Here is a 20169-nt window from a genome sequence, read left to right on the forward strand (position 1 = left end):
GTACTTTAAATTACTCCACACTCCCATGATGTCATCACGTGTAGTCCTTATGTCTGACTATGTTTTATTTTTCTCATAAACTTAAGTGACTAAGGCTAGTTTTTAGTCATCCTAGTTGGATTTTTGGTTTTAAGCAGTGTCAATCTTGAAGTAAGCACTTATTGTATTTTGCAACTTATTATTCTAAAACACAACTAAACAATGTAACAAACAACTAGAAGGGAAAGAACAAAACAATTTGACAAAGGTATTTAAAAGCAAAATTGCACACTTTTTAGCTTCCTAATTTCATTTTTTAAATATTTAGTAACCTAAATAGGTAGCGTAGGTATAATTAAGTTGTTAGTCTCAAATTTATCTAAAAGAATATTTAGTTCACATTGTCGTTTTATTATTTTTTTGATGAATATTTACCTACTGCTGCCAATTTAGAAGTAATTTAGTTTGTTATAGCACTCAAGTACACAATTATAATAAACTAAAATATAAAAGACTGTAACTAAACATTTTTTAGCATTCTGAATTTATATAATTATTACATAAAAAAAAATAACTGAGTTTTTTGTGTTAAAGTTTTTATAATGTATGTTATCATTTTAAAATAAATGTGACTATTTTTCAAGAAGTTTTCAAAATAATACCTCTACTTTAGATAGTTAGTTACATAAATTAGGTAAACTAGTTAATTGCAGGGTGTATATAACTAAAATAAACAAATGTCAGGTATGAAGAAAAAACTATAACTGCAAAGGTTAAAAAATATAAAAAGTAAAAAAAAGTTCATTTAAAAAATAGTAAGTAAAACTAAAAAAATTATTTTGTACTTGTTGTAGGTATAAAAAAGGTTTGTTTTATGAAAAATATGATTAAACAAATGTAATTTAGTTATATAGTTTGACAGTATAAACTTGTTTTGTTGTTTTACTTACTATCTTTCTTATAATAATTAGTTTTATATATAATGTTTGTTATTTGGTAGTTCTTTAAAAATAGTACTTAACAGTCAACTAACTAAAATTTTTTGTTTAAATATAATTTAAGTATTTAAAAGTAGCTTGTAAAACACTGTTGTTAGTTATTTTAAGCATCTAAATGTTTAGAAAATGAGTAAAGTAATCAGAAAAAAAGCACTTAAGTCTTCTGATATAATTGCATCAACAAGCCACAGCTACAAAGTTGGTTCTTGTGAAGATGATGGATATTTTGCAGATACAAGTTTATTGAGTCCAGAAAAGTACAAAAATAAGAAACATGGTTAGTTTGAAGATTATGTATGTTAATTTATGTAACTAAACTAATTATTAAAAAAGTAGTTTTTAAAAGTTTTACAAAAAATAAAATGTTTTGTCTCTCAATTTAACTATTAGTGCCTTGCAGTACAATAGTTAAAAATGCTAAAATAAATAATGTTGTACCAAATAACCTTTAAAATTTTTTATTGTTTACATTAAAAAATATTAGGTTTATATATTGTCATGCAATTGTAATAATCCTTAAGGCCATGGAAAGGTAAAAATTTTTACATAAAACACTATTTGTTCTAATATGAGTGTTTAAAGTATGAACTAATAGTTATTTTTATTGAAAATAACAATAAAAATTATCTTTTTCAAATATAGTCTGTTTTGTAAAATATTTTTAATACAAACTTATGGACTTAAACTTTTTTTTCAGTTTTCTCAGAGAATTATAAATTTATTAAAACTTGAATATTTTAAACAATTTTAATCCTTAGACTCAAATTTTACAGGAAAAACTCTGTCAATAGTTTAAGATAAAATTCATCTTTGTTTAAAAAAAAAGAAATACAAAAAATCCAACTTTTTGATAAAAATGGATACCATCACATACTCTTTACAATAAATACTTTAAATATATTTTAAAAGTTTGAATAAGATTGAATTAAACTCTACAAAATAAGGTTAACTTGTAACTCAAGGTGGATTAACTGTATTTAAAAAAACTTTTTAGTTAGGTTTATAGAGTACAAAGCACACTGCTTATGAAAACAAATAAAGTACAAAAGTTATAAAATAAACTTGCCACTGACTGTTGTTAAAATTATGTATACATTTTATTTATTTATTGTTCCCTCTTAAGAGATATTTATTATGGTAAAAACTGGAAAGTTGTCTGAAAAAGCCTTATATTTGCCATTAATAACTAAAAAAAAAAAAAAAAAAAAATTCCTATTATCTATATTCTAGAGACTTCAATCCAAGTGTAACCAATCTATCATTATATGTTGTATAAGTTACATTGATTACATAAAAACGGGTAAAATTTCTTTGCATAGACTCAATTTACTAATGTCTCTTTTTAAATAAATAAATAACTAATTTATAACTAAATTATTGAAAACAGTTTAAGTACAAAGTAAGTAAATATATTTTGAAAGACTTTAGCAAACTAAATTGTAACTATTTTGTTTAGTTACTCTAATTTTAAAGAAATATTATTGTTTGCTGATTTTAAAGTCTTTCATCTTGTTAATATGTTGTAAAAATTTCTTTAAAACTTAAGAATATCATACAATGTTTTAAAAAATGTAGTTTACAAAGTAAATAAAAAACGCTAATTTTGTTAAGTTCTGGTGTTACACACTTGCTAAGTTATTATTTCTTTAGGTTTGATAGATTATCTTTAATGTTGTTATTTTTTGATTCTTTGTATTTACAAAACTATCTTTTCATAAAAGGAAATCTAATGTAATTTAAAAATTAAAATTTGATTTTTTTTTTTTTAATTCTAAACAATTTAATCAGAAAATTATTACAAGTATTATTAGCTTTAGCGTATCATTTATTTACAACTTATAAGTCTGTTTTACTAGTTATTACTTATTAATTTTTTATTATTAAATTTATTTTAAAGTTCATAAGGTTGTGTTACAAAAGTGAGTATAACACATATTTAAATTAAACTCAATATGAAAAATCATTTCTTATGGTTTGTTTTTACAGTGGTGTAAAAAATTTAATAATTTAATATTTATTATAATACTTTTCAATTTTGAAATAATTTTAAACTTGTATATATAAATGGGGAACGGGTCAAAATTGCACAAACACAAAATTGCACGAAGACATGCAGGAGGTTACTAAATTGCACAAGGAGACTAAATAGCACAAAAATATTTTTGCACGAGGGCACAAAAGTGCACGAGGAGAGAAAATTGCACAAAGACAATTTTGCACCATGGGTCAATTTTGCCAAAGAATATTAAAAAAAAAACAAAAAAAAACTAAAAGATAAGTAAATAAAAAATAAATAAAAAAATTACTGACTGAGGGTAAGGGTTAAGAGTAATAGTGATAGTAAAGAAAAGAAATAACTAATAAAAATTGTTATTGAAAAAAACCAAGAAAAGTTAATATATAAAATAAAAACAATTTAAAAAAAATAAGTTACTGACCAAAGGTAATGGTTAGGGGTAACAGTAATAGTAAAAAAAATAGTAATAGTAATTTAAAAAATTAGAAAAATTATAAAAAGTTACCAACCGAGGGTAAGGGGTAACAGTGATAATAAAATAGAATTAATAAAAAACTAAATAAAAAAAATAACAGTTATACAAAAATTAAAATAAATAAAAATTTCAACCCATGCAAAAATGTCTATTGTGCAAAAGTATACTCCTGCAAAATTGTGAAATTTTGCGCCCTTGTGAAATTATTTGACAGCTACCCATATAAATGCTAGTTAAACATGTTTATATAAGCATAACCTCAATACATACTGATACTATTATTTTGTTTAATATAATCCTTATCTACTATTTAGTAAAATTTTAGTTTTCTTTTTCATTTAAAATTTGCTTAGCTTTTTATAAACATTCTAATAAGTAGAAGTTTTTTCATAACATTTGTACACCTTTATTTTTTCATAACCACTGATATGAAAAATTAGGCAGTTTATTTGGTTTTAATTTCAGTGTCTTAGCTTTTCGTTTATGTTTTAATCTAAATGTTTCAGGTCATCTTCATTCGGTATCTTCTGACAAGACAATAACTTCCGACAAGTCTCACAAGTCAGCATTGGGTTCCAATGAAAACACCCTGCACACCGACCTGACCTCAGAAGTGAGCATGACCTCATCATTGGAAACCTGTCTCACCGAGGATTACTTCACACCCGAGCTTGTTAGTTGAAATACGGTTTATGATAAGTAAATAACAAATTTTCAAAATGGTAAATAATAGCTTAAAGTTGCAAACACAATAAATAGTTTTTTAAAGCTGGATTCAGCTTTAATTTTAAACTTATTTTTTAGTAGGTTTTTCATGTAAAGCTGTCGTATATTTATCATTGCAATTTGTCTGTTTGAAGATGTAGTCATAAAATTGTTTTTGTTGATATATCTTTTTATATAATTTTTTTTATGGATTTATTAAATTTGACAAAGTTGTATGCTTTTATATGTTTTGTGAATGATTTTGGTGTCAAAATTTAGTGTTTTAATTATTTTGAATATTGTTAGATTTCTTACTTTTTAAAATTTGTCTTGACTTATTATCACTATTACATTACTTTCATTTTTTATTTCATTAAAATTTTAATTGATATATATTTTACAAAAGGTAATTAAAAAAAAAGAAAGCTAGAAACGAACTAGTGTATAGCTTATCTTTATTTCATGGTAGTACGTTTAGCTTAAGACTTTCGCTGACAGCGCTATTTCTCATCGCTGTTACAATGTCATTCTTTATTGAAATTTGAGGTTTTAAAAGTTTGATATTTTAAACAAGTTAATTATTTATTAACGCTGGAGAAAATGTTTGATACTAGTTTTCAAGTTTTCTTCATTGATGTGACTATTAATAGTCTAAAATTAATAAGTAAATATGTTAAAACTTTATTATGAGTATTATCCAAGCTTATTAAACATTTTTTAGTTTGCTGGTTTAATGTATTTAACTTAAGTTTGTTTTAAACAAGTGTAACTAATAGGTATATATTTAACAATATCACATGTATTTTGTATAAAAGTTATAAGATTACAAATTATATGGTGCTTATTAATATATATTTTTTTAATTTGATGTTTAACTTGTAAAGTCCTTCAAACTAGTTATATACTTTTGGGAACATGTTTTCTTTTTTCATGTACTTTTAAAACCAAGTTAAAAAGTATTTGTAATAAAAACAAATTTTTTTAGCAGTTTTAGTTGTGTCTACTAATCTAAAATAGAAAATTCTAAGATGCTCATGCAAAAGCTAAACACTGAAATCGTAATTTTAATAAACTTATATTAATTGAAATTAATTACTTATTGACAATTATGTTTGTAAATCCATAAGGCATAGCAAAAATTTTACTAAGTATTTTGAGCATTTGAAAGTTTTTTATAAAAAAGCTAGTACTTTTTGTTACATATTTTTATAATTAAGAAAATTGTTAGACTATCTTTTTTTTTGCTATTCGTTTAATAGTTTTCTAAAAAATATATTTTTTAGCTTCAAAAACGTTTGTGGTATAAAAGATAACTCTTGTCTTGCTTAAAATGATAATATTAACTAAATTAAAATACTTTAGTTCTCATAACATTTACTTTGATAAAGTTTGTTTGCTCTGTAAATATTTGGTCTAAAATGCAATATAAAAAAGCCTGTTAACTGCAATTAAAATTATTGGTACATTTTATATGATAATACATTATAAAAAAATCATTCTTTTGTTTAAAGTCAACAAAAATAAGATAAAATAGTAATATTATCGATTTATATAGTTGTTTTTCTCAAAATATTTTTCGTATTAATATTTTACATGTAGGTTAGGTAAATTGAGTTCGTTTTAACACATTACATTTGAAAATTAAGCTAATGTGTATATGTTGTTTTATTATGAAGTTTTGCAGGGCAGGATAGGTTACAAGTCGGTGAGCGATTTCAACGAAGCTATCGAGGAAATCAAACAGACAATAAAGCAGTTCGACGCTGAATCGCCCAAGAAACAAGCCCTCGTGAAAAATCTCATCCAGCTCAGAATGAAGCGCGAAAACTTCAAGGTTAATTTTAATAGAAATTTTAATTGAAGTATATCCAAAATGAAATTGTATTTAAGCATCTAGGTTTTTTTAAATAATTAACCACTTTTACATTTTTTTTTTTTGAAATCGACTAAAAGTTTAATTAAATTTATTGACTGCAGCTTCTTAAGTTTTTACTTTTAATTGTTTTTGGATTTTTAATGCTAAAAATAAGTTAAACACGCATATAAATACGTAATTGCGTGCTACTTTATATTGTATACAACATGCAAATTTTGTTTTATAATTTAATTTATTTAACGCTTTTCGTCGCTTACTTGATTTGACCTAAAAACTTCAAATGTTTCTACATTGAATTAAATTTAAACAAGTATACTGGTGTGGTTTAGTTTTTCTTCTTATTTTAAAATTAACCACAGTCGAGAACGAGACTAATAAATTTTTACATAACTGTTTTTGAATTTCTAAAAATGCTATTTTAAAATGTAGTGTAACTGTTCAACTTAGTTTGAAATTTTTAGGAAGAACAAAATGATAGCACCCTGACAAAGAAAGTATTGGGACATCACTTTCGGAAGGCAAGAACCAAAACGATGAAAATTTACTGTGATGTTTGCACCAATCTTATTTGGGGAATTTTGCAAGTAGTTACCATGTTTTGGTAAATTTATAAGTTTAAAAAGTTTTATTTTAAATATAAGTAAAGTGCTGTAAATTCGGACGATTCAAATTCCGACAATTCAAATTCTTATAAAAAATTTGAAAGCGACACAACTAAAAAAGTAATGCATATTTTTCAAATATAAAAAATACATGTGTAGGTCCTAAATAACATCTACAAGCCATTTTTTTGTTTTTTTGCAAAAATTCAAATATTTTTTGAGGTATGGCTTAAATTAGGTAAAAAATATAGTTATTTTTAGTAATTTTAATGTATTTTAAAAAATATTTAAGATTTTGAAAACAAGAAAAAGTGGCTTGTAGGTTTTAATAAGATGTACATATGCTTTTTTTGCTATTTTCAAAGTTATATTACTTTTTGAGATATAGTGTTTTAATTTTTTTTTTCAAAATTTAAATTGTCGGAATTTAAGTTGTCCGAACTTGAATTGTCATGTAACCGTTTATAATCAACATACGTGCAAAAAGTTATATTTGAATTTATTAGTTTATTTAAAGTCGTGAGAGCTCTTTTAGCAAAACTTAGTATGCCGAATAAACTATTTAAAAAATAAAAAGCACGCTTGTTCTCCTTATATAAAACAGAGACCTCTATTTTATCGACAAACAAGCTTTTAGCGCCAAAACACTAATTTTCACTTTCTAGTGAAAAAACCGACACAATATACAGCTCCCTATACACAAATAAATATTCCAGGTTCCTTGGTACAATATAGAGCTCTGTTAGCAAAACTTAGTTTGCCGAATAAACTATTGAAAAAATAAACAAGCATACTTGTTCTCCTTATAGTAAGCTCACATGTTTCTTCAACAATCAAACTTTTAGCGCCAACAACGAAACTGGTATAATGTTCATTTATAATAATAAGGATAATTTCGCAGGCGAGGTACAGGTGCAAGTACTGCGGGTTCAACGCGCACGAGAGCTGCCTGATGGCCGTGCGGAGGAACTGCGTGGCTCAGACCGCCCGCTCCATCACCAGGCTGCAGATGAGCATCTGCCCGGAGATCGGGCTGTCGGGGCAGCAGTACAGCTGCGCAGAGTGCAAGACGTCCGTGTACGGTCAGTAAAATGTTCAGTAGTTAGCTAGTAGTAAAAGTTTTTTTTAGTTAACTGTTGTAAGTTTTATCTAAAATAATAAACTGTTAACATAAAGTTTATTTTCATTTTTCAATGAGTTTTATGTTATCTACTAAAATAATAAATGTACGATATTTAAATAATAACAAACTTTGTTTATATAAATGTTAATTTTTTTTTAGTTTTTAAGTTCTGAATGTCATTAAGAAAAGATTTTGTTTTACTTTGTAGCAAAAATAAGATAAAAATAAATTTTTAGAATCAGTTATCGTTACGTAAATTTAATAGTTGTAAAATAAAACACCAAAGTCAGAAGTTAAAAAAGATTTAACATCTAATAGTTGACTTAGAAGTTTGGGAGTATTTAAAGCTAGGAAATTTACTGTTGTCAACTTTTTAAACAACCTGTTAGAAGGTAGTTAGAGTAGTTTGCAATAAAATAGTCCTTCTACTGTGTAATAAACTTCAATTTATCATCACTTTTAAAAATATTTGTTAATAAAAAGCTCCATTGTACTTAATTTGAAAAAGTTTTGTTCAACTTACAAATACGTTTGCGGGCAAAGTCCTAAGCCCACTCTTGTTTATACGATCGTAAAATACTTATCAACAATGTTTTCAGGTAGGACAGAATTGATCCCGGTTTGGGTAGTCACTAGATAAATTTTCAAATATTACACACAGATGCTAACAGCGGACGTATATGCGATTACACGGGGCTGTACTACTGTTCCGTGTGCCACTGGAACGACATGTACGTGTCACCCGCCAGAATACTGCACAATTGGGATCACGCGCCCAGAAAAGTTTGTTGTTATAACGTTTGATAGTTGTTACAGCCTTTAAAGTGGTGCTTTGAATACAAGTTATATGTACTTGACAACATTTGCTTTTCCTCAGACTATTTTTCAAGATTGTTTGAGACTTGAAATAAAAGCAATATTAAATAAGTTTTCTTACAGTTTAATGCCTACAAACTTTTTACTGTGTATTATTATTTTTTTATAAAAATATTAAATATTGTAAAACATTTCAAGGTTTGCAGACAATCGTACCAGCTGTTGAAAAAGCTGCAACGAAAGCCGCTCATAAACATTCAGCAAGTGAACCCGATGCTGTTCAATTTCGTCGAAGATCTGTCAGCCATACAGGTAGGATTACACGCACAACTTTATTGAAAGTTGTTTTAAATTTTTTTCATTAAAGTTGTACCTGTATATGAACTCAGAACTTTTGAGCTACTGTAAATCAGTTTCTGTGTTTTTCTAAATAACTTATTTAAATAAATTAGACCTTTAAGTTTAGCTTACTATTAACCAAATTTCATCTAGATCAAGCATCTTGTAAAATAAACTTGTTTTAACAAAAATATTATTATAAGTCCTATAGTTTTTTATCACTTGGTTTGCAGTATGAAAGTTTGTCTGAAACATTTTAAAACAATATAAGCATGTTTTTCTAACCTGAAAATATTTACACTGTTCTTTATTACAATAAGTCCATTAATATATAAAAATATTGTTTAAAAAGGAATATAGTATCATACGCATTAAATTTTAAATAAACTAGTAATATAGTTAATATTGTTAGTATACAAATCTCACAAGTTCACATCATTTAACGACTCCATAAACAAGCACGATCAATCTATATGTTTTTTTATTATTCGTAAACACTTTTTGATTATTTTCATTTATTTTATTTTATTAATTGTAATTTATTTAACATATGAGTTCAGTTTTTGAAAAATAATTATTTCTGAAAAAGAAAACTCATCTTTATATTTAGTTCTAAACTAATAATTTAACTCTCAATAAATAAAATCTATGATGCTTATTATTTTAAAGTTTTTGACACTGTAAATAAAGTTTATAGCTAAAAATCTCTACAAAAAGTTATTTTAAATTAATTTATTACGAAGCATGAGTATTAAAACTTTACAAAGTGCTGCACAACAATTGCAAAATAATAAAGTTATTTTGTTTGTACAGAAAATGCGTGAAGATATAATACGTATGAAGCCCTACATAACAACTTGCCATAGAGCCAGTAGTATGAAGCTGCTTACCAGAGTGAGATTTTTATTTTCTCTTTTCAATTGACTGTTTCTAAAACAAAGATAAATGTTTACTTATTCTTATAGTATACACGTTTATACTTGACTTTAAACAGTTTAAAACACTATCATTGTACATTTTTTAATCTAAGTTTAGTATCAATTTAATGCTCACAATAATTGACCTGATGCTAATGATAACATTTTTTTTATACAGCTAGGAAGGAGGCAACACTTTGTGGACAACTCCAACATGTACACAATACAAGACCTGCAAGATGTTCACAGCGGTGTTTTACTGAAAGAACTTCAGACTGTACACTTGCACTTCGTTGACCACATCAAGTTCCTTTGCTCTGTGAGTTTTTATAAACCTTATTATAAATGCAGTTTTGAACAATAGAATTTTGTTAAACTTATTTGAATTTAATAATACAGGGTTGCCACAAAAATTTTGAGCTCTAGAAAAACCTTTAATGAATTTAAATCATAACAGTTAAGATAAAACCGTCTGTATATGTTATTTGCGTTAATTTTATGAATATTTATCTTGACTAAAGTTAAGTGTACTTTTATACACTAAGTTTTGTCATGTTTATTTTCATTACTAAAAAAACTAATTCGTTTTGAATATAGACTGGTAAAGTAAAGCTTGGTATGTATTAATACTTGTTTTAACACTTGAAAACTATAAGTCTGTATATATTATATTGAATGGATGGCTTTTGAATATAAGTATTATTATAAAGTATCTATAAGAAGTTATTAATTACTATAGACAGTATCTATATAAAACTGTAGTAAGTTACTTATATTGACAGATTTCACTAAAAACTATTTTATTTAATATAAGTTAGTATAGTACGATACATAATTATGACCTTTAGTAGTTTAATTTAGGTTAAACTGAAAGTACAAACTAATATTATGTGTTTGAGAAAACATATAAAATTAGTATTTTTACATGACTACATCTTAAAATACTCTAAAATTTTTAAGTATTCTATGTTTTCGGATAAAATTCTGCTTTTGCTAATGTCTTTTCATTCGTAACAACGTTTTGTAAGATACATTTGGTAGGAATGAAATTCAACACAAAATAAGTTTTTTCACAGGCTTAAAACAAACGTACATAACTATTGACGTTTTCATATTTATTTTGTTATGGTATTAAATACTTAATTTACTTAACCAATCTAAAGTTAAGTATAAAACATGGATAGATAAACAGATTTTTTTTCAAATAAAAAACATGCAGCTAACCTAACCTTTGCATACATCTTACCTGGTGTTTACTGCAGTGAGTCAGTAAATTAAGGTTTTTTAAAATTACTTTCAACTTATTTAAATGCTGTACTAAATAAATTTCACTAAAAACTTAATTATAGAATTATGTCTTGGAAGTTTAAAAGTTGCTAAAAGTTCACAAACAAATGTCATGACAATGATGCTAGTGATTGATTTTATAAAATAAGCTTAATTTAAGATATAGTTTATTAACTTAAGGCATACAAAAATAAATATACAAAATTTAGACAATAAAAGCTTTAAGTCAGGTTGACATAATTCATAATAAAGCAGTATATTTAAGGACATCAAAATACAATTGAATGCAGTTTACGTCTTAAAGTATAAATTTCTAAAACTTTTGAGCGTCAAATTTTTTTATCGAATAAATTTTCTTATTTGCAAGTGTTTCAGTTTTTTCTAAGTTAAAAGTGCTGCGATTTTTCCAATGTGGTCTTAAATTTCCTAATTAAGTTTATGTTTATCCCCATTCGATGTCCTTATTTTATGCCCCTTTTTCAGAGAATAATTATGTGAATTATTGGAAATATTACCTTAAATCTCTTTAAAACCTTCTATATTATGAAGTAAATAGGAATTCACATAGATGATGCCCTACTCAACATATGTAGTTAAAAGCAATAAATTCCTGAACAAAAAGACCTTATTTTATAAACGGTAAAAAGACATATTAGTTATCATTAGTAAGTTAATGTTAAGCAATAAATAGAATACAAATATTTTCTAAATTAAATTTTCAATTTTTTTTGATAAAACAATTTTACTTTTGTGTAACAGTTTTACTTTTTTCAGTATAAGTAAATTTTACTGTTTTGTTGTTATATCAATACACTTGTTTTTTAAACACCTAGTCTTAGTTTTCAACACACAACTCTCATTTGTTAACATGTTTTTCTTTCGCAGATTTGCCAGGCGAAGGGGTTCGTTTGCGAGGTTTGCAAATCGGGAAAACCCCTGTTTCCGTTCGACCCAATGATTTCCATGTGCCCGAAATGCGACGCCGTATTCCACGGGTAAGTTTTTTTTTTTTCATATCAAAAGGAATTGAATATGAAAAGGTATGTTTTTATAGAATAGTTTTTCTGAATATTTTTTTATGTACACAAAATTATAACACTTAACTAAGTAGATATTTTGTCTTATGAACATTTCTGTGTTGTTATAAACACATATAGGTTATAACAAAAAAAAATAATTATAGAACAAAAGCATACACTATGAGGAAAATTTTATATATGTCGTTATTTGTGAATTTTTTGTTAGCTACAAATCATTTATAAATATTAGTGGGAATTTATTAATAGCATTTCTTTTTTTTTATATGTGTAATTTATTTTTAGACTTGTTGATAAATTCCTTTATATTTAGATTAAACATAATGCTACCAACGTTATATGATTGATTCTTTTTACCAAAGACTAAGTTTTATCACATTTATAAAATTAAGCAACGTTTTAAGTAGTTTTCATATAGGATATTTAGTTTAAAGCTCTTAAATAATTTAGTCAATATTTTTTTTTCGAACTATATTTATTCTTTGTTACTCTGTACAACTTTTTTTTTCATTCATTTGAACAAACGTAACTAAGTTATTTTTCTATAACTAGAAGCTTGTAACAACAAAAATAGTATATCTTAGTTTACAGTATAATGCTTAGCAAAATGCATATAGGGTTGCCACTTAGTCAGGAAAAAGTCATAACTAAATTATTGAATTAAAAAATTTTGATGGTAATTCTTGTATTATCAACAAAGACGAAACAAAGTCTGAGGCTTGTTTGAGATTGCATGAAAGTGTTTATAAGTTTAAAGATGCTTATTGTTTTTAGATAAAAATTTGCATTAGCATTCAGAGCAGGTTTTCCCAATTTTTTTATCCTAAAGTCCTCTTCAAAGAAAAAAAGCTCTGGCCTCCTCCGACAATTAAAAAAAAAAACTACCCTTAAATGCGTCTAAGACCTTTTTTGCTCTTCATGAGCAACTCCAGAATATCAAGTTCTAATGTAAGTTTCAAATTAAGGCCTCATGGCCCCTTTACTGCTCAACCCCCGTTGCAGCTTATGACCCACTTTCGGAAACCCGGATTTAGAGCAAAGGTATAGAAGAATATTCAATAAGCATGCTTGCTAAAAATACTGTGAAAATTTTTAGTAACGTTTTATACAGCAAAGAAATCACTATATTTAACTTATTGCACCTTATATAGTTTATTTTAATCTTATTTATAATTTTGGTTTATGTTTAAGTTCACATGTAAATCTTCAAAATAGTTGTTGTTTGGTTCAAATAATTGTTATTTGTAAGTTTTTTATATAGTAGTTAGAGATTTTAACTAATAAATTTTGCTAACTTTAACTTCAAGCTGAAGATTGTTTTTAAATTAAACTTTAATAAAAGAAAAATGTCTTTAAAACTAGATTTAATTTTAAAAAACAACAATTAGTCCTAATTTTAACAAATTCAAAGTTTAGCTTTGCCTAAAAGTTGTTTTAGAATTATGAAATAGTTTTAAAAAATTAAAAATTGTTTTAATGATACTTATGAGGACATAAAAAGATGTTTAGATGTTATAGGTGTGCCAATTTTTTTATTTTATTTATCCTCATTAAACTCTTTTAATAAAAAGTTTTGATGAATTGTCCAAAATAAGCATTTAAATAGTGTTTTGCACAATTAGAAAAAAAAAAAAAAATTTACCTGAAAACTATAGATGAAACTATAGATCAGAGTGGGCGTTTTTGTACTAAGAGAACATTTACTTAACCAATTTGTTTTTAAATTTGCCGAAATAAAATTATGTTTGAACTGAGAAAAAATAAAATTTAAGTTAAGAAATTCTGTATAGTGTTTTGCCAAATTATAAAACACACAAAAGCAGATTTTTCTGAATGATATGAGTGACATTGTAGATCGATGAATAATTTAGCACAGGGTTACAAATAATCAGAGTCAAAGACTTAAGCTAGTGATATTTTAACTGAGAGTTAAAAAGCTTGCTATCTAGCTTTAACTAGTTCTGTTTTTATTCCATGCTCATTTTTGGTATACATGTACAGTACATGTTATATTAGAATACATCAAAAAAACAGTTGCTGTTAAGTCTGTAATTAATTATGTTTAGCCCCAAATTGTACTCCTTCCTTAGTCTTTTTTACGTCATTCGGTCTTTGTTTTTTAGACCAAAAATAATTAGATTTACATTAAGTCTATAATAAAGTTGTCGTGCAATTATCTTTCATTGCTATTTTGTTGTACTTTTAAGTATCACTGTTTAAGTCTTTGTATTTAAGTTTATATTTATTATACAAAATAATATATTAATTTACAGAGACTGCTTCAGCTGCATCGACACGTTGTGCCCGAGGTGCAAGAGAATGCAGCTGCGCAGGGAAGCGATCAGGTCCCTTCAAAGCGGCGACGACTGTGACGTCATAGACCAAAGGAGCGCCATCAAGCGGAACTTTTTCAACAAACCGCCCCGCGACCCCTCACCCGAGAAAACTACCCAACCCCAAAACGGGGTCGACGAAATATCACCCAAGAAACACGTCAGAGCCTCGCTGCAGCCCCTGTCGGTTTCCCGTGGCAACGTGACGTCTAATGAGACGTCGTACAATGACGAAACCGGAAACGAAATTACCGACTTTGCGGGTTCCGAGGAGAACTCGTTGCTAAGAGACGTTTCTAAATCGAAGAACCCCTTTGAAGATGATAGCGAGGATTCTGATACTTCTGAAGATGAGATTGTTGAAAAATGTCACCGTCGAGTTAAAATGTCAAACGGGTCGAAAAACCCATTTGACGAAAGCTCCGAGTCCAGTTTGGAACTAGAAATAAATAAAGACATTAATAACAAAATAAACATTAAGGAGTCGTTCTACAATGAAAACTTAAATCCCTTTTTAACTGACGAGATAAAAAGTTTAAATAATTTTTCTAATGGTATTGGTGAAAATTTAAAGAATAAGTCTTACGACGATTCCAAAAATCCTTTCGCCTAGTTGTTATAAAAAAGCTGTGATTTGAAGTTTATTATAATCATATTTTTTGTGTGCATCAAATGTGTAATAGCTTCTATCTTGCTTTATAGATTATGTTTAAATTTTTACAAGTTTTCGGTCTAGTTTCAGGCGAAAAATAAACATTTTAAATTATAATAGTGTCAGGGTTGCTACTTTACCTGGAATCCTGGAAAAACCTGAAATTTGACAATTTAGGCAAAAATAACCTGGAAAAACCTAGAATTTGAGAAATTTTGAAAAAAACCTGGAATTTAAGAAATTTTGAAAAAAGCCTGGAATTTTTAAGAATTTTTACATGTTCAGCAATAGAATTTTGTTTTAATTCAAGAAATTTATCATAAAGATAAAAAATGTTTGTTATCACCAAAAATTTTTTTATTAAAAAACACATTTCAAGTAGCTTTGCAGTATCTTTTCAATATTTTTATACTGTTTAACACTGTTTCTTACCTTAAATTTAACTTTAAACTAAAAATAAACCCAAAAATGTGTACTTTTAAAAACCTGGAAGAAATTTGAAAAACCTGGAAAAAATTTTGAAAAAACAAGTGGCAACCCTGTAGTGTGCTAAAGTTTATCAAAAAGTTACTTATACAGAAAATTATTTTTAAAGATAGCTTAAATGTCTACTTAATTTTTAACATTATGTACTTACTCTAAATTTCAAAAGTTTTCCACAAATATTTCAAATCAAGTACCAAATCATTAAACTTGTTTTATTCAAAGTCAAGACTCTAGACAAACAATTTTCAAGTTATTTAAAGAAATATGCTCAAGTTTTTGATTGGGGCTTAACAAAAATCATATTTCGTTCTAATTAACTAAGAGATAACTTTACTTATGAATTTATTAATCTTTTATACAAGTTTTTATTACGCCACAATTTGTTGAACACTATCATATATTTTAAAACAACTAATTAAGTTTTGGTAAACATAATAGATAAGCAAGTTTTACATTATCATTAAATTGCTTTACTTTTAGATTCACTAAATCAGTACTGGTTCTATTTTTATAAACTTTAAACAAATAAATTTTATAAACTGTGTGCAGTAAATAAATAGACAATGAATTCTGCGCACACTAAACATCTTAGAATTTATTATTTTTTATTAGAAAAGCAAGTTTTATTATGGTTAAATTGTTTTTTTATAAAATTCTATCGTATAAAAGCTTGGTAGTATTAATCATAAAGTTTTCCTTTAATTAAAACAGTATAGAATTATGCCTACTGCTAAAAACAAACAACAATGTAAAAACAAATAATAAGGTAGTTGTTGAAAAGGCGTGTTTTTACCTATAAACATTTAAAGCTACATTAAAAAGAACAAGTCTTTACAATACAGTTTATTCTTTTTGCCCTTTGTACATTTAACATTTTCATGATAAGTTTACAGAAAAATAGTGAATACTGTAACTGTTTTGTTAAAAATTTTGCAACCTCATTGTACTTAGACTTACATGCAAATCAAAAAAAAATTTAACAACTAAACAAGATAGTAATTAAAGAAAATATTCTATATTGTCAGCGGCTATTATCGCATAAGACTAGTACATACTTCTTGAAACTTATAAAGCAATTAATACATTGAGCTAAAGTTGGAAATAGTTCGAATAAACGTGAAACAAAATTCAAAACTTTGTAAATGTAATTTAGGGTTGATTTTTCTTCATTATCAACTACAGAATATCGAATGTAAGTTTGAATTTATATTCACTATGGCCCCTTTACTAGTCAACCCTTTGCAACTTATGGCCCTTGTCTAATTTAATAACAGAATTGAAATAAGAACAACTTTGTGAATAAGTTTGTTCCTCACAAAGCATTTTGGAATAGAGATAAATTATATATTGGATTCAGTAATTTTTTGTTCTGTAATTATGTTACTAAATCAAATGGACCAAGGTTTCAAAAACTCATTTTTATAAACGTCGCTTTGGCAGGAATCTTAAAGATAATCAATATTTAACTACCCTTTTAATAGTAAATTACCCATTTACTTTTTGCCTCCCTGCTAGTCAACGCCCCCTACTAACAAAATCACTTGTTAAGGGGGATTGCCCACTTAAGGAATCCCTAAACTTAACCTGGTATATTTTAAAAACGGTCACGTAATTATTTTTGTAGCGTCAAGTGTAAACGATGGTTCTTAAACTTATTAGAAAATATCATAAAACGAGTTATAAAGAAGCTTTTATCTAAGATTTACGTTGATTTACTATGAAAAACGAGCAAATATTTTATTTTGACGTTTAGAACCGGGGTCGTAAGCAGTTTATAAGTAACAAACCTGATTTACTTCGAAACTTTTTGCAGTCAACTTGAAAATTGTACTAAAAACTGATTAAAATAAAAAATATAATAAGTTGTCATTTATGTAATATTGCTGGTTTTTATTTTTTTAGCTGTTTTGTTTTAATTGTAAGTTAATTTTGAATAAACTAACAAATTTATCTTATATAGCGCTTAAATGAAAATAATTATCTGAATAACATAATTGTTTAATCTGTTCTGCCTTAAGTCTTAAACCATTTCTAGCTCGTAATACTAATGATTACTTTAAAAAATTTATTCAAAGCTGTTTTGATTCAATGAGTGAGTATTTCTAGCTTGTTACCTTTTATACTTTTTTATAGTAAGAACTTAATAACTTGTATTTTTTAATGTTATATTTAAAGTTTTTAAGTTAAGTTCTTTTGGCTCAGATATTCAAACTTGTTTAAGTATTTAACATGCTGACATATAGTTACTCTTAAAAAGCAAACAGAAATTGTGTAAGTTTCCACATGCAAATTAAATTTAACTATAGGCGGTTGATTTTACGTTCTTAATCAAAAATATTTACAAAAATAGATATGAAGCTAATTACAATGTGAGCCATACATGTGTAAATGGTGTGTTTGTAACCTATTGTGGTTAATCGTACAATACCAATGATGGCAAATGTGTACACCGGTATTTTGCAGAACAACAAAAAACTTATATTGAGTCTAGCTTGTATCAATTTCAGCTTATATACTAAATTTTTAGTAAACTAGTTAATAAAGATTAATAAGACAATGGTTCTTAAATGTTAGTAAAAACTATTTTCAATTTACTTAATGGTTGAATAATTTATTTTTGAGCTGTTTTTAAAAAATAGATAAGTTAGATTTTATTAAGTTTTGCATTTTAATGTGCAACCATCTAAAAGTTTTCTTTGTTTAATGTAGTGCTTACAGGCTTAATATTTATAATGTAGGTTTTAATGAGCAAATTTTGCTGACTTGCTTTTAAACATATCGATTTACCATTTTTTACCGTACTTTAAGCTAAAAAAAAGTTTGTACAGCAATTCAACAAGCCTAGTGAAGGTAAACCAAGTTTTTACGTTTATTTAAAGATTCTGTGGTATATTTATCATACAACTATATTTGTACTAAAGTTTTTTTTAATAACAACTTTATTTAAGCTAACAAAAACCGTACGGTAATTATTTGATATACTTAAGCAGGAGTCGGAGTAAGCAAAAACTAACCTGAATAACTATTGTGTGGTCGAATTTTATTGTTAACAAAATTATACAAGTAGTGACTTGTTCTTAAAAATAATTTTTTTCGTATTTACTATTTTCAAAAGCTCCTTTATGTAAAAAAACTTTTCTAAAGAGTTAAAGTTAAAGAATAATTGTGAATTAGATTCTTATTTATTAAAAAAAATATTCAAAATCTATTTATACACCACCGTAACTTTAAACTTTAGTTTACTTACTTTACATTAAAAATATTGTTTTTTTACTTAGGCGTTGCAGAAAAGTTCAGCAACCTTTTTCAAAAATCGGATTTACTAATAAAGTCATTTACAGTCAATTTCAAAATTATACTAATTACTCGTTAAATTTCAAAAAATATAATAAGTTAACACCACTGTTAAATGTTTATTAGTAAGAAGCTTAAAAAGCTTATAAAAACTAGTGATGTACCGGACTCACTATCCGGGTCCGGGTCCGGCCGGATATTGCCATTTTTGTCTGATATCCGGATCCGGCCGGATTCTAATTTGAAAAAAAAGTCCGGATCCGGTTCCGGCCGGACTTTAATTTGAAAAAAAGTCCGGGTCCGGTTCCGGCCGGATTCTAATTTGAAAAAAAAGTCCGGATCCGGGTCCGGACCCGGTCTAGTTAGTAAAAAAGAGCATACTGAAAAGTATTTTTTCAAAAACAAACCCTGTGTAAATTAATAAGAGTCATTTTCGTCAGTTAAAATTAAACACCTACCGTGATTGGCTCATTTTGTACACATGACTAATTTACATTTGTTTACATTTAAACTATGAAATAAACATTTCATGAAATGCAACTCTTTACATATGTTGTAAAATTGAAAACTTTGGAATGAATACTTGCATTATTTATTGTTTAAAGTTGAGCTCAGAGAATATTTAGAGTTAATACGGTTGAATGTACGAGCCAATAAGAATCATCTGACGAAATGTTTTAAACTAAATACTGATGCAACAAAACATCAGAACATGACAGGCAGTTTATATGTAATCAGTTAGTTAGTTTGGTGTGTAGCTTGAAGCAACAAAATATCTTGAACTTTTTTATGAATGCTTATTGTAAGTAGTGTTTTGTTTTAAAAGTGAATATTTCATCAAGTGTTTAATTGTTTAAATATTTAATACAGGTTTGTAGTTTAATAGTTTATTAAAAATTTTTCAGTTTCTTGTTTACTAATAGTTTAATTTAATTTTAGTTTTTTGTTTTAAGTCTTTTGATATAGACTTAAATAGCTTCCAGTTTTTAAAGTGTTACCAAAGTAATTAATAATTTTGTATATGCTAGTATTTCTTGTTGTGTTTTATATAAAAGATTCATCACTCAAAACTGTCGTGTCTGATTATAGAAAGTAGTCTCAGTTATAATTTAGTATTTGTTAGATATTAATTAAATAAGGTAGTATTTAAATATGATGGGTAGTACTAATAAGTTAAGTGTACCACAATCAGTCAACAACTTTACTACCAAATTGTCAACCTTTGATAGCTGT

At 26.5% G+C, this 20169-nt stretch overlaps 1 protein-coding gene across 1 annotated transcript; it reads left to right on the top strand.

The window, feature by feature from the left end:
• Positions 1 to 1103: 1103 nt before the first annotated feature.
• LOC145828732 (differentially expressed in FDCP 8-like) lies at positions 1104 to 16070 on the top strand. The gene is made up of 11 exons (XM_082936489.1): positions 1104 to 1254; positions 3976 to 4142; positions 5859 to 6008; positions 6512 to 6634; positions 7554 to 7734; positions 8437 to 8558; positions 8790 to 8903; positions 9744 to 9824; positions 10026 to 10166; positions 12020 to 12129; positions 14445 to 16070. Exons 1-11 carry the CDS (start codon positions 1104 to 1106, stop codon positions 15115 to 15117), a joined length of 2013 nt encoding a protein of 670 aa, XP_082792615.1. The 3' UTR covers positions 15118 to 16070.
• Positions 16071 to 20169: the final 4099 nt, after the last annotated feature.

The sequence above is a fragment of the Thalia democratica genome, chromosome 1, assembly GCF_965202585.1.
Source record: "Thalia democratica chromosome 1, ktThaDemo2.hap1.1, whole genome shotgun sequence".
NCBI lineage: Eukaryota > Metazoa > Chordata > Thaliacea > Salpida > Salpidae > Thalia > Thalia democratica.

Excerpts from the sequence above, each read along its gene's own strand:
- LOC145828732 (XM_082936489.1), top strand. The coding sequence starts at position 1,104 with ATGAGTAAAGTAATCAGAAAAAAAGCACTTAAGTCTTCTGATATAATT. Across the intron at positions 8,559-8,789 it reads GGGATCACGCGCCCAGAAAA|GTTTGCAGACAATCGTACCA; the intron begins GTTTGTTGTTAT and ends AAACATTTCAAG. Across the intron at positions 9,825-10,025 it reads GTATGAAGCTGCTTACCAGA|CTAGGAAGGAGGCAACACTT; the intron begins GTGAGATTTTTA and ends TTTTTTATACAG.